Source organism: Tenrec ecaudatus, chromosome 16 (assembly GCF_050624435.1).
Source record: "Tenrec ecaudatus isolate mTenEca1 chromosome 16, mTenEca1.hap1, whole genome shotgun sequence".
In the NCBI taxonomy this organism is placed as follows: Eukaryota; Metazoa; Chordata; class Mammalia; order Afrosoricida; family Tenrecidae; genus Tenrec; species Tenrec ecaudatus.
The window spans coordinates 4,648,483-4,666,083 of record NC_134545.1 but is presented as its reverse complement, the minus strand read 5'-3'; the positions used below and the strand labels follow the sequence as shown (position 1 = coordinate 4,666,083).

General features: G+C 62.5%; 2 protein-coding genes across 22 annotated transcripts in view; one reads left to right on the top strand and one right to left on the bottom strand.

The window, feature by feature from the left end:
* The first annotated feature begins 336 nt into the window (after positions 1 to 336).
* Positions 337 to 11,251, top strand: RFLNA (refilin A). The gene is made up of 3 exons (XM_075533640.1): positions 337 to 621; positions 8,972 to 9,081; positions 10,595 to 11,251. Exons 1-3 carry the CDS (start codon positions 445 to 447, stop codon positions 10,911 to 10,913), a joined length of 606 nt encoding a protein of 201 aa, XP_075389755.1. The 5' UTR covers positions 337 to 444; the 3' UTR covers positions 10,914 to 11,251.
* A 6-nt stretch (positions 11,252 to 11,257) lies between these two features.
* Positions 11,258 to 17,601, bottom strand: part of NCOR2 (nuclear receptor corepressor 2) — a 130,583-nt gene continuing 124,239 nt past the window's right edge. For 12 of the 21 annotated variants that reach the window (XM_075533620.1, XM_075533623.1, XM_075533619.1 and 9 more), the window contains 10 exons: positions 16,755 to 17,287; positions 15,946 to 16,095; positions 15,716 to 15,861; positions 15,400 to 15,593; positions 14,437 to 14,586; positions 13,992 to 14,137; positions 13,712 to 13,765; positions 12,557 to 12,781; positions 12,111 to 12,290; positions 11,258 to 12,023 (listed from right to left, as the gene is read on the bottom strand). In XM_075533620.1, coding sequence (XP_075389735.1) covers positions 11,842 to 12,023; positions 12,111 to 12,290; positions 12,557 to 12,781; positions 13,712 to 13,765; positions 13,992 to 14,137; positions 14,437 to 14,586; positions 15,400 to 15,593; positions 15,716 to 15,861; positions 15,946 to 16,095; positions 16,755 to 17,287 — 1,960 coding nt within the window. In that variant the 3' untranslated portion in view covers positions 11,258 to 11,841. The remainder of the gene's footprint in view (positions 12,024 to 12,110; positions 12,291 to 12,556; positions 12,782 to 13,711; positions 13,766 to 13,991; positions 14,138 to 14,436; positions 14,587 to 15,399; positions 15,594 to 15,715; positions 15,862 to 15,945; positions 16,096 to 16,754; positions 17,288 to 17,601) is intronic. The other 9 variants (XM_075533631.1, XM_075533632.1, XM_075533635.1 and 6 more) reach the window with 5 other exon arrangements.

The window sequence follows — 17,601 nt, the reverse complement described above, 5'->3', positions numbered from 1 at the left end:
CATCCTCCCTCCCACGGCAGTTGCAGCAGCTGCGATGCTGACGGCTCAGTAAAGATGCTTTGGTTCAGACGGAACAGGAGCGTGTGCACACCACCGGGCCACCTCCAGCAGGCAGTGTGATTGTGCCCTTGCCGACATGGCCCGGGGCCGTAGGTGTCCCCCTGGCGCCGCTGCAGGGGGTGGCGGGTGCCCCATAAAGAACTCTTTGCTGCCTGGCGGGTGGGGTCTGCAGCGCCTGGCGGGCCGGCCGGGAAGGGGCGGGGCGGCGCCTAGAAAAGGCGGTGCGGGCGGGCCGGTGCGGGGAGGCAGCGCAGCCCGGAGCCCGCGAGCCGGGGCTGTGCGCGGAGCCGGCGCCGAGCCCTGCGCGCCCGCCCGGCGGCGCGGCCCGAGCCAGGCACCCGGAGCGCCGGGACCGAGCAGCCCGGGCCGCGCCCGCGCCCAGACATGGTGGGCCACCTGCATCTGCAGGGCATGGAGGAGCGCCTCCAGCAGCAGAGCCGAGAGGGCCTGCTGGACAGCCCCGACTCCGGGCTGCCCCCCAGCCCCAGCCCCAGCCCGCCCTTCTACTGCCCGGTGCCCGGCCTCTCCGCGGAGCCCCCGGCGGCGGGCGAGCCCAGAGCGGTAAGGACGGCGCCTGCGCGCACCCGGGCCCTGGCCCCCGGGTGGGGGTCCTCCCGCCCCCTCGCCCGCCCGGACGCCTGGCCTAGGAAGGCAGGGCTGGTCGCCCGGGTCCAGGAATGGCCTGGTGACACCATACTCCTCAGGTGGGGGGACCCGATATGCATGTGGGGGTGGGGGCGCCCTGACGTGGTTCAGCCTGACCCTAGGACTCTCTTCAGGGGGCGTGATTGTTGTCAGCCAAAGAGAGGGGGCCGAGAATAGTGTGTGACTTTAAGGAAGCCTGCGGCCATGTGTCCCCGGCACTTATACCCCCCTCGCCCCCCAGCTTTGCTCACCCCCCACCTCCTTTTACTGTCCTCAGTGCTGCCAACTTAAGCGCCTTCCGCTCCTTTTTTCGGTAAACCCCTTCCTTCGCGGGCTGGAGAGGGGTGCTGACGTGGAACCTAGGCGGTGCCTGGGCCGGGGGCGGGGGTGGGAGGGAAGGAGGGAGGCCGCAGCCGTGGTCTCCAGGTTTGGTCTGCACTGGACTTGATGTCCAGCGGTGGGGCATGCTCCGGTGGGGACTGGGGCCAGGGCCAGAGCGGGGTTGGTGGGGGAGGAGTGGCCAGCATGGCCACAGACCCAGTGCATTTACCCGGCCCTGCCCGCCCTGATGGGAACCGTTCTGAGAACAGGGCCAGGGAGCCAGCCCCCTTTGATGCCTGGCTGATCCAGGAGGCCCCTGAGGAGGGAGGGGAGGGGAGGGAGGGTGTTCTCTCTGCAGGGCTGGGTCTCCCCGGCCACAAGGTGTGCCCAGCTCCCTGGGCTTGCTTGCGATCTGGTTGTCTTTGCTCCTCTCTTGCTAACCCGAGGCCAGCCAGGGAACCTCACCTCTGATATTTGCCTTTGGTTGGAGGGCAAACTTGGGGCCCCAGTCGGCCCCAAGCTCCCCTACCCCCACCCTGTGGTAAGAGCTTGGTTCAGGAAAAGCGCAAGCATTCGGCCATGCAGACTAATTCCACTCACTTGGTGTTCACAGACCCACTTCCAGTCTGCGCTGTGGCTGCACCTGAGGCACAGAGAGGGTGCTTCACTGGCCTGACGACACCTAGCTGGGATATTGTGGAGCTTGGAGTGCACACAGGCGCTCGGCCCACATCCCCACTTGCTCTTCATAGCCCCACCCCTCACAGGTGGTGTCCCCAAAGGGTTGGCGGAATCTCAGAGGAAAGGCCTGGTGACCTGTTTCTGATGATCCCACCACTTGAAAATATAGGGGAACGACTAGTCCCGGGGACTCAGGGACTGTGTGAACCACAGACTCCCAGGCCCCCTCTGAGACCAGGGGTCCTGGATGCTGCCCGGCTGACACTGCTGCGGCTGGCGATCCTGGACAGGGCGGGAGAAAAGGATGTGGAACAAAATTCAAAATCATGAAGAAGACCAGCCTGGGCCAAGAGAAACTGGTAGAACCCGGAGGCCGGAACTGAACCAAAACCTCAGGGTCACCTTCTGTCCACAGACCACACCCTGCCATCAGGTCGGGTGCCATCAGGACTGACAGCGAGCCCGGTGTGTGCAAAGCAGAGCTATGCCCCAGGGTTCCTGAGCCCACACATCCTGAAGGAAGCCGGTGGAAGCCTCTTTCTCCCAAAGGCAGTTCAATTAGCCCAGTGCTTAACCCGCTGCGCCACTGGGGCCCAGCCCGACCGCTGCAGGCCTGTTACATGGCGGTAACACCCAAGAGGAGCGTGCTCTTCAGAGCCACCGAGGACCCCAGACCTGAAGGGCGAGTGGACTGGGGTGGGGAGCCCAGGGGAGGGAGTGAGGAGCATGCTCCCGGTACCCCGTCAGACAGAACCTGGATGTGCCCTGTACACTTAGCCCCGGGCCACAGCAAAACCTTGGGACTACCTGGCTCAGTCCTCCTCCACAGGGGGTGTCAGAATGGCACCTGGTCTTCCAGGTAGCTAATCAACGGCTGTTTTTTCTAACTAAGGAAATGAGACCCTGTGGGGGGAGGGGGAGGCGCGTGGAAGATACTGCTCTCATCAGGAAAGGAGGCAGCGGTTGCCAAAGGCCACCTTCTCACCGCTTCATGCCCCGTCACCCGCCTGCTGCCTTTGCTGCAGCCCTCCAGAATCAGATGAAACCAGGGCATCCCCCCAAGAGCCCATGCATCAGGGTGGGGTGCCTACCACCACGCCACCCCGAATACTGCTGTGTCACCTGTCCCTGTCCAGTCTGCAGCTGGGCACTGGGTGCCACCTCTGCCCTACTGCCAGCACCTGCTTTCCCAGTCCCCGGCAGTCCTGCAGGGTGGGTGCCCATCGCCCAGAGACGGGTGTCCTCTCCAACTGCAGCTTGGTCTCCTACCACTAGCCCCACTCCCACTTGGTTTTAAGAGCCTGGACTTGCCTTCCAGTCAAGGACCCATTGGTCTGGGCAGAGCCGAGGCTCCTCCAAGACATGGAAGCTGTTGGGGGCCTGCTGGGCTACGGACATGGCTCTCGACCCCACCTTGGCGCAGAGGCAGGACGCCCCTACTACGTACCCCCAAACCAACTGAATACCTGGAGCCTGTGCGCACTGATCATCATGCCCTGGGGGCAAGGCTTGGGGGCCAAGCTGAGGCAAAGCCCCTTTGGTCTTCCAAAGTCATGTTTAGGAGCCCTGACAGCACTGCGGGTTAGGCGTTGAGCTGCCTGGAGGGATTGGGGGGGGGGGGGACTCAGAGGCCATCTGCTCCCAAAAGGTGCACGATGCCCGGGCTCAGAAACCCTAAGGCCATTTCCCGTGACCTACAGCTGGAATTGCTGAGGCGCAGGGGTTTGGCCCAGCAGGTGGTTTGGACCTACCTACTGGCCACACTGCAGGAGAGTCGGAGCCCTGGGGACTGGCTCTGCCCCACACTGTAGGGTCCCTGAGTCTGAACGGATCCCGTGGCAGTGGGTTTGATTTTGTAACCGTTCTTTTAAAAGAATGACCCTGAAATTCCTGCCCCTTTCCCGCAACCACCGCCACATTGGAAACCCCATTCGGATACTTGATCGAGAGGCAGACAGTGGCCTTTGGGGGCTGGGGGCGTCCATGGTGAGGGAGCAGGGTGACCAGGTGATTCTAAGGGGACCTATCTGCTGCCTGTACCCCACAGTTCATCTGAGCCGGGGGCGGGGTGGCTGTGAGGGGGCAGAGTGCAGGGACCTGTAGGTGAAGAGACAGGTGGCTTGGGCACCCCGGGCAGAAGGCATGCCACCTTCGGGGTGAGAGGGGAACTAGCCCTGTCCGCCTTGGGGATACCAGGGCTGGCATTTGGGGCAGCACTGGTCACTCCTGCCGCTGTACACGCATATGGCACGTTGAGAATTCCTGAGGGTAGGCACGCTGTACTGCCCCCGGGTTACAAGACTCCTGGTGGATTGGCGCTTAGCAGGGCAGGGCAGGCAGTCTTTGCCCCTTCCTTCAGCTCCCCCGAAAGGCTCCCCAGCTTCTCTGCCTCTGGTTTGCATTGGCAAAGTCCAGGCGGAGGAAGGGGGATTGGGAAGCGGGGTGAGGTGTCTGTGAATGGGCCCAGAGAGCTGGGTAGGTGGAGTAGTAAGGAGACTGGGGCTGGCCCACTGCACTTCCGGGCTCCAGGGTACCTGGGTGGGCTCAGGTGGAAAGGAGACAGGTGTGTCCTGCCCAGGTGGGAGGGGCCATGGTGGCCTGGAGTCGGAGCTGGGAGGAGAGCAAGCCAGTGTGCTTCCTCCTGGGCGGTCCGCCGGTGGCTGAAGCTCTGCATGGACCCGTAGCAGCGTGCAAAGGTAACCGAAGGGCTTTGGCCCTGACTCGTCCCCTGGGAGCAATGGGCAGCCAGGGAACACCGATGGCAGGACACTTGTGTGGGCAGGATCTGCCATTTTGCCCCTCAAAGCATTGGTATGCAGGGCTCCCGTGAGGTTGGAAGGCAGGGCTGTGGTCATGCAGGTGGGCTTTGGGGCTGCTGCACTTTCTAACTGTAGGGAACCCTGCAGTGTCCCCCCACCCCCGAGACCTTACCCTGGGAAGCGACTCCCTCTGCTCCTGGGGACTCAGCTTTCTGGGTGTCTGACTGTGCCCAGGGAGTTGCTCCGAGCCCGGGCTCACCTGCAGCCTCACTGCGTTGGGGACCGGACTTGCACGTCCTGTTGGCCCACGCGGAATGATGGGCCCCAAGTGACTCCGGGGTTTGCCGAGGCGGCCAAGAATTATTGGCCCTTAACTTCTTTGGTTCCTTCTGTCTTCTCAGCCATGGTCAAGAGCGGTGTGAGGACCCTGGTGTGCACCCCAGTGCCACCACTACCAGGAAGTTACACTAGAGCCCCGTGACCACCGAGTACAGGGGCCTGATAGCGGTCCCCAAGCCTAGCATGGGGTTTCCGATTGCCTGGGGCCCTGGCCTGGACAATGTTGGAAGTCACGGTCACCTCATGCTCTGAGCTTCCTGGAGTGTCCTCTCTCCAGCAGGGAGGCCAAAGGGCACACCCCAAACCTTGTGTGTTTACTTCCCGAATCTGAGAGTCACTGAGGGCAGAGGCATCGTTGGCCGTCCCTTCCTGGGCTGGAACGGGGGTCTGGGGCCCTTGCCACAGAAGAGTAGGGCTTGGTACTCAGACTTAGGATGTAGAACATGACCTTTGGGGGCTGTTAGGCCCTTTGAGCTTGGTGTCCCTGAGACTACAGTTCTGGCGCTCAGACCCCCCCAGCACATACGCTCAGCGAGTTGGTATGGGCAGGAGGCTTTGCTGGTGTGTTCTGCCAGGTCCACAGGTTAACACACTGCGACAGATGCCCTCGGTCGGACCCACAGGGGGCGGTGCTGGGTCACATGGCATTGCCATTCTCAACTGAAGGGACCCCACTTCAGTCCTCCTGGCTCTGGATGAGGGGTCGTCTCTTCACCCCCTCAAGCACTTGTGTTTCCATATTGCTGGGTCTTGTTTTAACTTAGCTCTTCATGGGGGGGGGGAGTTGATAACTCATGTTTTGACTTATGTCTCTTCAACGGCCAATCACCTGGAGTGTTTCTTCCCGAGCGCGTCCACCTGGAAGTCTTCGTTGGTGGTCTGCTCATGTCCTCCGCCCATTTTTAGATTGGATTGTGTTGTTGCTGAGATCAGTCCAGTGTCATCGGTCACAGTTGTCTGTTCCATTTACATTTGATAGTACATTGATGCCAGTGTAAGTCTGCCCCTGGTTCTAGGTTTAATGTTTAGGTCCCTGATCCAGGAACCAGATGCATAAGTAGACATGCAGTTTTGCCATTTGTGAAAAACTGCCGCTTCCCCGCTTCTTGTCTTTCGGTCCTTTGTTGAAGGTCAGCTGTGTGCAGGCAGACGGATCTACTCTTGGGTTCTCAATGCCGTTCCACGGTCCATGTGTCTGCTATACCAGGCTGTGTTGCCCACCGTGGCTGTGTAGTGGGTCTTGAGATCAGGGCATGGTCTCCTACTTTGTCCTTCTTCTTGAGTAGTGCTTTGCTTAGCTGATAAAGTTAACCATCCCCCCACCCCATCTCCTTAAAGCAATGTTGCTGCAACCTGGCTTGGGGTTGCAGTAGCTACACGTTACTTTGGGTAGTATTTCCAGTTTGCCACCGTTCCCTCCACGAGCAGGGCATAGTCTTGCTGTGTGGTGCTCTCCATCCGTCTTTGTCGAGCGTCTGCCCGACCGGCCGCCTAGCGTAGTTCTCTACTTTGAGTTCGATACTCATGACCACGTCTCTTCGTTCAGTTGGCCCTTTACTCACGACACAGGATCCTTTCTTACCTCTTAGGCTGTTATTTGCCTTACCATGTACTTATCAGGAATTAGTCATGCCTGTTCTTTGACTTGTAAATCATTAGCTTGTAAACACCCCCACTCACACCCCTTGGGATTCTTAATCTATTTTTGCCTGGGTCTACACATTTTGTGGACAACATATTGATGGGTTTCTTCTCCCGTCGGCTTCTCTGGGCTGGTGCACTTCACCGATACATGTGTGGTGCAATTACCGACAGGTATGGATTTATTGCCGTCATCATGCTGTGTTCCGGGGTCCGTGCTGGTCCCGCTGTTCCACACTCTTCTATGCTGAGTTCATTGTTGGTTTTCTCACTTTCTTCTTTGCTGCTGTTTTTGTAATTTTCTTTTCAATTTTGATGAGAATGTTCACATTTTGAGGTCACCCTGCAGTTTATGAATTCCCTCCCCCTGCCCCCCGTTTACAACTCTGTGCTTCCTTGCTACCTGTTTGACTCATTCACGGGGAGCCTCACTTGGCAGTTGTTCTCACATCCTGTCCCCCTGGGCTCCGTCTGCTCCCGCGGTCTCACGCCACAGTGCCAGTGGCTGAGATCTCACCATCACGGTTTGCTCTTTCTAAATGCTATTTTTTTTTTTTGGTCAGTTCTTGCAGTTTTCCTGAATTGTTACAAAGGTTACTCCCCCCCTTGATTGCCTCTGCAGCTTTCTAGTTATTGCATGACATTTGTTTGGGATGGGGCTAAATATCATCCTTTTGAATTCGGATAGGTGTCCCTTGATACCTCAGGAAGGTGTTCTGGCTCTGCATGCTGGTCACTTGCTTGTGGCCCACACGACCACCTTACTTCCTGTGCGAACCAATCCTGCCTGTGGTCTGAGAGGTGGTGGTGGGGTGCAGCTATCTTTGATTTCTATTGGCGTGTCCTCAGAAACCATGGCTGACCTCCCCGTGGGCGTGAGCACAATTCTGTTTGCCGAGTGCCATGCAGCGGAAGGTGGGTTGGGCGGGCGTTGGCTGCTAAGTATCAGTGATTGGGTGTTACGAGAGCAGATAGTGGCCCTGGCCCAGTGGGTGGGGTTGCAGAAGCTGAGATGCCTCCAAACAATAACAAAGTGTATGTGTGTGTGTGTGTGGGGGGGAGGGCATGCGACAACCGGGGAAAAATAGATAACTGAAAAGAAGAAGAGAGAATGAAAAACAAACAACGAAGGAAAGACATAAAAGAGAAACAATTTGAAAAGAAAGAGAAAAAAACGAGAGAAGGTAAAAAGTAAACTGCGTCATCAGGGCACCTACTATGGGTCCTAGGGTTGGGGTTAGGGGGACACCTGACTGTGGGGGTGGGGTCCCTGTTGACCTAGGAGGTGTCTGTATTCAGGGTGACAGGTCCTGGAAGGCGTTCCTGCAGGCCCAGGGGGACAGCTGGGGCAGAGAGGGTGGGGGGCGATGCAAAGTCAAAAATGGCCCCCACCTGGTGGATGACAGCAGGGGCTAGCCACACTGCCAGTCACTGACTGGGAGGCCGCTGCCCGGGAAGACAGTGCTCCCAACAGCTGAGATCGGTCAGTTCACAGGGTCCACCCACCCGCCGGCCCTTGTGCTGTTTCTGCTCAGCCTCTTCTGCTGGGCAGTGTCCAGCCCACCTCTGTCTGAACCCCAGGGTTAGCCTCTGCTAGGTGTGGACTGGTGACCTCGCACGTGGGGGCTGTTGTGCTGTACCTGGTGGTGTTGCTGCAGCCACCCCTCCTCCCAGTCTCCCCTCTCCTCTGGCCTTGCAAGGGGGAGACCTTGGAGGGCAGGGTCCCCATACTGCTTGTCCATCCCTATCTGCCTCCTCTGGTCCCGCGTCCAACACCTCGCTCCCTACGGTGGCCCCTGCTTCACTGCCCACCACCAGGCCTGTCCAGGAGGGTCCCTAATGGACCCTCGTGGGATCTGTCAGGAAGGAGCACAGGGCAGGGTGGGAGAGGGCCTGGGTCTGTGGAACTGGCTAGGGGCCGACCAGGTTAATGGGCTGGGTGGGGATGCGAGGATGTGCACCTTAAGTTGGGGGTCGGGCCTCAGACACCCCCCGCCCCGTGCCCCTGCAGGATGACAGCTAGGAATGGTGGTCCATGGCTGTCGGGGGAACAAGGGACCACGGTGAAAGCCACTCTGGTGGGTTGGTAGAGCTGCATGTGTTATTAGCTACACGAACTTTCTGGTCTGGTAGCCTAGGACTTCTGTGCGGGCTTCAGGCACAGCTCAATCCAGGTGTTCCAGCTACAGTGGGCAAGACTCTGTCTCGTACCTTCTGTTGGACCCGGAGCTCCAGTTGTATTTTCCTCAAGCTGGGAGTGGGGGCCACGTGCCCATCCCTGGCCCAATGCTGCCCATCAGGGAAGGGTGTGTCATAGATGGGCAAAGCTAGGGCCACCGGCCTCTCCTGGTGTCACCAGGCCTCTCACTCACTCCCTGGAGTTGCCTCTGCCTCTCCCCAGGGATCAGTTTGCTGGAGCCAGATCTCCAGAACCCTGCGCCAGGGTCTAGGCCACTACCTAATCCCGGGGCTGGGGCACAGCAGTCTCTGCCCCCAACAGAGGCAGTCTCTGGCTCTCCCCGCAGTCGCACCGCCTCCCCCGAACCCCACCGGCGCCGGAGACCAGGCCCAGGATGCTGCCCGTGTTCTTTGGGGAGAGCATTGAGCTGGACCCGGAGCCCCCGCATGAGATCCGGTGAGTGGGTGAGCCCCTGCCTGCATGGCTGCAAACCCTGCCTGCCTGCTCCTTCTCGCCAGCTTGGCGGCTCCCTTTCTCCTGGTGGTGCAGCATCCAGCACCCCTCGGTGTTCCAATGGCCCCGAGGGTGCTCACCGTGAGGTTCCAGGGCTGAGCCCACCCAGAGGGGGCTCGGAGGAAGGCCTGGCTGCCGCCTCCTCAGCCAGCTGGCCCTCAAACACGCTGTGTGGCACAGGTGTGCGCTGGCAACACGGTGCTGAGACCCAGCCTGTCCAACACCCAAGAGGGGAAGGGGCCCCCGAGACTGACAGCAGGCCGTTCAGAGCTAGTGAGGAGCTCCAGCACCACGCTCCTCACAGCTGCACTCGGTTCTTAGCAAGCGCACTGCAGTGCAGCTGGCCACGCGCAAGGCCAGGCCGCTTCCTGCTCCCACGTCTGCAGCGTGGCTCTGAGCTGGAAGACTCCACGTCTCTTGAACAGGCAGTGGGTGAGTGAGCCATGGAGCCTAGTGGCTCGGTGGGCTAGGCCCTGAGCTGCCCGGACCGGTGATGACAGGCACCTGCAGGCAGTCTCCAGAGGCAGCCCTGCACAGGACAGGGTCTCCAGTGGGAGACCAACACGTGGAGCACTGAGAAGCCGCAGGTGCAGGAGCCTCTTTCCCAAGTGGGGGCAGACATGTAATCCTTAGGGAAGAGTCCAACGTCAGTAGCCAGAAACCTGGCTTCACACCGTTTGGGATGTACAACTCAGTGGTCCAGGCCTCTTCTCCACAGTGAGCCCCCCAGCCCCTCCGCCTGTCCTCAGTGTGCGTGGGACCACGCAGGGACCTGCCCTCCAGGGCAGCAGGGCTCGGGGGCTTCGTGTTGCATGTTCACTAGCGGGACCAGCCCCAGCCCTCCTGGAAAGGGCTCCCCCAACCACACTCAGGCTGTCTGTCAAGTCGGCCCTGAAGGGGTTCTTTTTTGGGAAAGGTGATCGACATCACCTTAGACCTGGAGACCAGGACGCTCGGAGAGTGGGCTTCCTCCGCCTGTCGCTCCTGCCCTTCTCACGGCCGAGCCAGGCACGCTCCCCACTCATTTTGTCGCCGGTTGTCTTGGCAACGCCGGCTGGGCGTTCCTCTCCTGCGTCTGCTCCTCCCGTCTCCTCCCCTCCCCTCGGCCGGCCGGCCGGACACTGTGGGTCAGCACCAACTGCACTGCCAAGGGCAGAAGCTGCGCCTCTTAGGATGCCCCGTCACGTTGCTCTGAGCCAGCATCACCTGGTGGCAGGGTGTCCAGTGCCTGCGCCTGCCCCCCGTGGTGGGTGGGCTTCTGCGGGGCCTGCGGAGGAGGGGCCAGGAAGAAAGGCTGGCAGCCTACTTCCAGCACCAGCCCAGGGGAGCGCAGTGGGCGGCACACCACGGGGTCACCATGCGTAGAATGGGGGACACCTGGCCGCGGGGCTGCGAAGGGCCAGAGGCTCCTGCTAAGACCGGGCCCGGCTCCCTTCTGCACCCGCTCCGTCCTCAGCTGCAACTCGGAGGTCAAGTACGCCTCGGAGAAGCACTTCCGGGACAACGTCTTCTACGCGCCCGTGCCCACCGTCACGGCGTACAGCGAGACCGTCGTGGCCGCCCCCAACTGCACGTGGCGCAGCTACCGCAGCCAGCTGACCCTGGAGCCGCGCCCGCGGGCCCTGCACTTCGAGAGCACCACCATCATCTTCCCCAAGCGCGCCCGCAACTCCTTCCGCACCACCCTGCACTGCAGCCTGGGCCGGCCCAGCCGCAGGTTCGCCGCCAGCATCCAGCTGGCGCAGGGCGAGGGCCCGGCCCCCGGGGGGCTCTGACGGGCCGGACGCCGGCAGCGAGGGCCTGGTGGGGCAGCCCGGTGTGGGGGTGCGTGCAGGATGGAGCCAGCACTACCCCCTCACCCCGTCTTCGGCCACTCTGTCCACACAGCGCCCTCGGGACCAGGACTCGCGTGACCTCGGTCGGCCACCATGTGGCCACCCCGGGAATCCCCGGGGCCAAGGGGCTTCCCCCTACCTGGTTGTCTTAATAAAACTTGTGAACTGTCAGCGGGGGCTCTGCTGATCCCAGGTCCCGCCTTTCTAGGACTTGGCAGGGGTGGTGAGCAGGGACCTGTGCCCCCACCTCCCAGCCCGCTCCCGGGTAAAGAACTCGCCTCGGCTCCGGTATTACTCGCTTTTAATCAGAACGTGTGTAAATGACGGAACCTGCGCCAGGTTCTTTCTGCCCGAGGGGGAGGGGCGGGTGGGCCCGTGGCTGGAGCCCGCCCTCCATCCTGCGTCGCGGGCAGCGCCCGACGGTCAGCTGAGGCCGAGCACAGCGGCGTTAATACTGGGTCAGTCCTTGCTCGCGTAAAACATCTGAATTCATCCCCTGAAGGTATCAAAAATATACCCTGTAAACCAAGACCTCGTGTCCACCTGCCTGCCGGCCCCAGTGCTCGGCGCGCCCAGCGGTCTCAGGGGCTGGACAGGGCCGTGTCCGTCTGTCCAGAGCACTAAGCGGGAGGGACGGGTGCTGCTAGCTGTTTAGACTTTGGTTCCAAATGCGTGGGGGGGGGGAAGGCAGTGGCCGGGGAGGTGCGTGGTCGTCCTGCTCCGGGTCCCTGGCCGCGTGGCTGCCGCGGGCCCCTCCCTCCCGAGCACCAGGTGAACACAGCCCTGAGTAGGTCTGCACAGGGCCGGCCCGGGCGGGAGTCCGAGTTAAGGCTTGAGCCGGGCGCCGGCCGGCAGTGGGAGGTGCTGCTCACTCGCTGTCCGACAGCGTCTCGTACTGCGAGCATAGCAGCGGCTTCGGCTCCTCGTCCCAGGCGTGGTGGGGGCCAGCCAGGGGCCCGCTGCCTGCAGGGAGGCCGGGCGGTGGGGGCGAGGCCATGACGCCCGCCTGCAGCCGCATGATCAGGGGGTTGTAGGGGAAGGGCGTGGAGCCTGCGGGGAGACGGCTGTGAGCTTGGCCACCTGCCTCCCCAGGCGTGCCCCCCACACCCCCAGCAGGTACTAGGGCAGGCCACCCACCTGCGGACGAGGGCCTGTCTTCCCACACGCGGTTGGTCAGCGGGGTCCGGCGGTTACAGTCCCCCTCGGAGTGCACAGAGGACACGGAGGGTGGCCGCTCCCCAGACGCCAGGCCTGGGGCCGGAGACTTGGCTTTCCGACTGCTGGGTCTGCCTGACACCTTGCTCTTCCCGCCGCCCCCTGCAGGACAGCACAGGTGAGCCAGGCCCGGACGACCAGGGCTTGGACTCGGGGTCCGCGCAGTGGGTCAAGTGTGGGCATCTGAACACCTCCCAAGGCCCTGCGTCCCCATTCAACTGCCCTGCCCCTCAGGGCACCTGTGGGGTGGGGGGTGGGTAGTGGCGGGCATGGGGGAAGCGGCAGTGCCTGCGGGGGGTGGGGTGTTGGCACAGCGGCGGCAAAGCCACAAGCGGGTTGAGGAGCCCGGAGGCAGGCGGCCTGCAGACCTGGCGAGGCGAGGGGGTGGTCGCTCCGTCCGTCAGCAGTGGTTATGGGGAGCACGGCGGGCAGGCTGGCACTGGCAGTCAGAGGGTTAAAAGCGCTGGTGCCGAGCGGCGGGTGGTCGTCCCACTGTTCATATTTACCCATGAGAGCCTTCCGGATGATGGCCTCCAGGCCCAGGTTGGTGCTGGTTGGCTCCTGCCCAGCCTGGCTCCTGCAAGTCACTAGGCCTGGGGGGGGGGGGGGGGTGGAGGTGGGGAGTGGTTCCAGGTCAGCCCATGGGAGGGGCATCATCTGCTCTCCCTTCCCCCTACCAGTATCCAAGGTGCTGTGGATGCAGATGGGTTGGGGGGCTGGGGAAGCAGGGGAGGGCTGAGTGGGAAGGACCCAGCCTGCCCAGAACCAAGTTGGGCCAGGGGCTCTTGCAAACCCACAGGGGCAACTCTGTCTCCAGGTTTATGCCCCACATGGGCACAGATGAGGGCCCTCCCACAGACCCACAGCCGTGTGGCCAGAAGCAACCGCTCGGCCTGGGCACTCCCTTCCGTCGGGAGTCCTTCCAAACCCACCTGCCTCCCAGCCTCCCCGGCTGCGTCTCTGCCACGTCTGACCAACCATACAGGCTGTCCAGAAAAAGCCTGGCTTCCAGCAGGGGTGGGTAGACGGGCGAGTAGCACCTGGGGTCGACTCGGGCCCTCTGTGGGTGGTCCCCCGAGCTCTGCGGAGCCCCGGTCTTGAAAACAGCTTGCCAGGCCTTTCCCTCCGAGGTTTGAGAGTCCACGCTGACCCCTCACGGCGTGGAAGGACAGAGCAGAACTGCCCCACAGCACCATCACATAAGGAGCAGGACGCCCCCCTTTTGCTTCTCTGTGGGAGCAGTGTTGAAAGGGTCCGTAAGACCCCTCATCCCCCCTTCACCAAAGAGGACAGGATTATGCACACACTAGGCACCTCAGCCCACGAGGGGCTCTCCCGGAGGCCAGGGAAATGTGGGGGGTGTATGTGAGCCCTACAGCCCATGTTCACAGCACCATCCACAGGCAAACGGATTGGAGAATAAACCAGAGCCAGCTGTCAAGCGGACCGATCACAAGGTAGAGAGGAGATGGCACTGAGGGGTGGCCTGGAACAGGTAGCGCCCCTGCCCAGCCCTTGGTTACCTGATCCGCTGATGGCTGGCATGTTGAAGATCTCTGTGCCTGGCTGGCTGATGCCTGGAGACAACATAGGGATGAGAGCTCAGGTCTTTGGGGTGCAGGCCTGGTGCCCCATTATCTAGGTCGGGCCTGTCACATACTCAGAAGCCCGTCTGTCGCTGAGGACACACAAGCCAGGCTCGGCCCCTGCCCTGGGGAGCCCAAGCAGACAGCAGTGCCTCACACGGGCCTGACCAGTCCTGGTCCCTGCCGACGGCCACCTCCCCCGGGGCGGCCGCCTTACTGTAATCGGCCTCACTGCGGTTGTGGCTGTTGAGCTTCTTGCTGATCTCCTGGTTCTTGGAGCGGACCATGGCAGAGTTGCTCTCGGTCAGCTTGCTGAAGAAGGCCGGTGGCTGGCTGGTGTGGCCCGGAGACTTGGAGCCCATTCTGTTGGGAGAAGCAGGCACCCAGGTCAACCTGTCGCGGTCACTGAACTTGCATGCCCTCGGTGACGGGCCACTCAGCCCCTGCTGGCCTTCTCGGCAGAGAACCAAAAGTCTCTCGCCTGTCACTGCCTCTCTGCAGCGAGCACCACGCTTCCTCCTCCAGCCCTCGGCCCCCATGTCACTTTTCAGCCGCTCTGGCACTAGGAGCTGGCCAGAGATGGGCCCAGGGCACTGCAGGCCATGGTCAGCCTATGGCGTGAGCCCGTGCTGTGGGGAGCCAGGGCAGAGGGGCTGGGGTACCTGGGCTCTGCCTGCTCGCTGTCGCGGTACAACAGCGGGTACACGGCTCCCCGGGGATGCCCAGGCTCAGCCATGCCCTCCGGTGGGGACACAGGCTCAATTCCATCTTCACTGCTGCCCAGGGCCGAGGTCTTGCTGGGCTCTGGAGACCTGGGTGCAAATGGGGGATGGGGGTGTGTGTGTGGTCGCTGCTGGTCAGCGCTCCATCCTTGATAGCCCTCCCAGCACACTCCAGCCACAGCCCACCCACATGCTCTCCGGCCTTGTACACAGCATCCATGTGCCGGTCAGGAGCCACCAGCCCCGGCCACCCTGGGCATGTGTGCGTGAAGTGTATGCATGTGTGGGTGTGACTATTGAGGGAGCACACGCGCTCACGTGGGTGTATGCATGTGTGTCCATACGTGTGGACTGACGACGCGCATGCATCCATGAGTGTATGAATGTCCTTGGGCTGTGGCTGTGTGTCCTCATGGAATGACTCCCATGGCATGTGTTTGTGGACATGTGGTACGTACATGTGGGGCAGGGCACGCAGGTACATACGTGTGCGTGTGACTGCAGAGAATGCTTGTCTATACCAGAGCACATGTACTTGTGGACACGTGGTAATATGTGTGCGGGAGGGCACACAGGTACACGTGTGTGACTGCAGAGAACGCACGTCTATGTGAGTGTGCATTTATATGTACTGATGTGTGGATGTGAGAAAATACTCCAGAACCCACTGCCACCAAGTGGGGGCGTTCAGGAGCAAAGGGGACCTGACCCTGACCCACTGCCACCCGCCCCCCACAGGGCCAAATGTGTGCGTACATGGGGGTGTGGGCTGCTCTGTAGTTTCATCCCCTGAGCAGGGGCGCAGATGTGTGGGACAACCCCCCACCCCTACCCCCCAGAAAGTGTTGGGTCGCTCTGGGAGCCACGCTTGGCCCTGGTACTGGAAGGCAGGACCCTGCTCACCTCTTGCCCCCCTCACTGTGCGGGGAGCCCCGAGCAGGGGCACCATGGTCGGGGGGTGGGAGGTAGAGGTCGCTGGGGGCTCGGCGGAGGTCAAGGACAGGGCAGCTGGCTCCGGGGAAGGAGTAGAGGGGAGCAGAGAGTGGGGTGCTGAGCTGCTGGGGGTGGTGTCGCGTGTAGTCCTGCGTGATGACCTCCTGGGGGAGGGAGAGGACGGGTTAGGCACCAGCCAGTGCTCGGACTACAGAGGACTGGGAACTGGGGGGTCCCGGGCTGACTCAGTCCACCTGCAGGTTCACGTGGGGGAGGAGGTACTCACACTGATGTGCTGGGCCAGGGTGACCACTCGTTGGTGGCCTTTGACCCCTGGGGCGGCCTGGAGCAGTGGGCTGGGCGAGGGCTGGCTCTCGGGCAGCGGCCGCAGGTGCGGGAGGTGAGCTGCCTCGCTGCTGAGCTTCCCGGGACCTGGGGGCAGGTGGGTCAGGTGTGGGTCCGTCGCTGGACTCCCCCGTGCACAGCAGGGACGCGGCTGTCCCCACCCAGGCCCACCTGGCTGCTTGTGCCGCACATCCCCATCCACGTGGCTCTTGTCAGCCCCCTCGAGGTGTTTGGGGAGCCCCTTGTCCTGAGCCAGGCCCGGGGGGCTCCCAGGGCTAACAGGCTCGACCCCCCCGGGGCTGCAGCCGCCGCCATGGTAACCTGCATGGGGGCGCAGGCTCCGTCAAGGCCAGGTGGGTCTTGGGGCCTCCTCTTCACATTGGGTGGGGCACAGGGGGGAGGGGAGGCGCAGGGGGGGGGGGGAGGCAGGTGAGGGGTGGCGCCAGAGATGAAGGACAGGATGTGTGGGAGGGAGGAGAAGCCAAGAGGCGTGGAACAAAGAACAAGGAAGCCTTCTCCCAGAGACCTACAGCGAGGAGGGGGGACACTCGCAGAGTGGTGGTGGGGGGGGCGCCAAGGCGTGGTGATTGACAGGGAGGGAGGAGGGGTGGAGGTTCTCCCAGGGCTCCTCCCCCTTCCCCCCCACACCCTGTGCCTCAATTCCTCCGCCCAGAGCTGGTGGGCACACAGTGGCAGGCAGCCCCGCCCCCATGAAGGAAGGCGCAGAGGGAGGGGTGGGCGGTGGGCGTCAAAAATCACAGACGCATTCAGTAACGGAAAAGAACAGACACAGGAGAGGAACCCAAGGCACGGCAGAGTCATGTCAAAAAACAAGGTGCAAATGATGAGGCCCGGCGGGCGGGCAGGCGGGCGGGCGGGCGGCGGCCTCAGCGTGCAACCAAACACCGGGGCTAACGGAAAACGGGGAGATAAGAAGCGAGGTCTATCTCTGAGGCCATGGGCGCGGCCGGAAGTCTTACCGTCGTCGTGGGGGGAGACGGCGGCCAGGGAGCCTCCTTCTCGCGGCCCCTGGTCCTGAGCAATTTGACGCATGATAATCGCGTCTATGAAGGTGGCCGCTGTCAGGGTGGTCTTACCCAGAGAACGGAGCTCCAGCTCCTGGATGGAAAGGGGTTTACTTTGAGTCTTTTCTGCGGCCGTGGCGGGCAGCGCCGGCTGCTCCAGGCTGGCGTGGTGAGCGCCGAGGCTCTTGGCCGGGGTGCGGGTGATGGCCGCGTGGCTGGGGCCAGGGGGTGCCAGGGGCCGGGCCTCGGAGCCCTTGCCAGGGGAGGAAGCGGGCTCGAGGGCGGTGCGGGCCGGGGGCTTGGCGAGGAAGGGGTGGCCGGTGTCCCCACGAGGCCTGTCGGGCCGGGCAGTGCGCGACGTCTCCTTGGCCAGAAGAGTGGGTTCCCCGAGCGTGGGGTAGACGCTGTCAAGACTGCTGCCCAGTGGGCAGTGTGCGCTGGGCGGGAAAGTGGCGGTGGGGCGGACGGGTGAGGACGTGGAGGTGGACCTGGTGGGGAGAGGGGCGGCTGTGGGAGCCACGGGCGGGGCCATACCCCCACTCTATTCTGAGCCTCTCTCGGGCCACAGCTGGCTGCAGGTCGGGCTGCCCGACCAGCCAGAGTGGCACAACCATGCTCACCACTGTCATGGACCCTGCCGGCCATGCAGAAGCACCCCCATATCAGCCCAGTGACCGGAGAGCCTGAGGACATGGTCTCGCCTGAATGCCACCCACCTGCCCTCAGTGCCTCATGCCCAGGCGGCAGCCCAAAGCAGCAGTGCCTGCTGCCACAACCCACACACGCCACCTCTGACCCCAAT

What these genes read in the sequence shown, in the direction of transcription:
- RFLNA (XM_075533640.1), top strand. Translation starts at nt 445, where the DNA reads ATGGTGGGCCACCTGCATCTGCAGGGCATGGAGGAGCGCCTCCAGCAG. An exon ending in CGGCGGGCGAGCCCAGAGCG is followed by an intron (nt 622 to 8,971) that starts GTAAGGACGGCG and finishes CTCTCCCCGCAG; the next exon opens with TCGCACCGCCTCCCCCGAAC. An exon ending in GAGCCCCCGCATGAGATCCG is followed by an intron (nt 9,082 to 10,594) that starts GTGAGTGGGTGA and finishes CTCCGTCCTCAG; the next exon opens with CTGCAACTCGGAGGTCAAGT.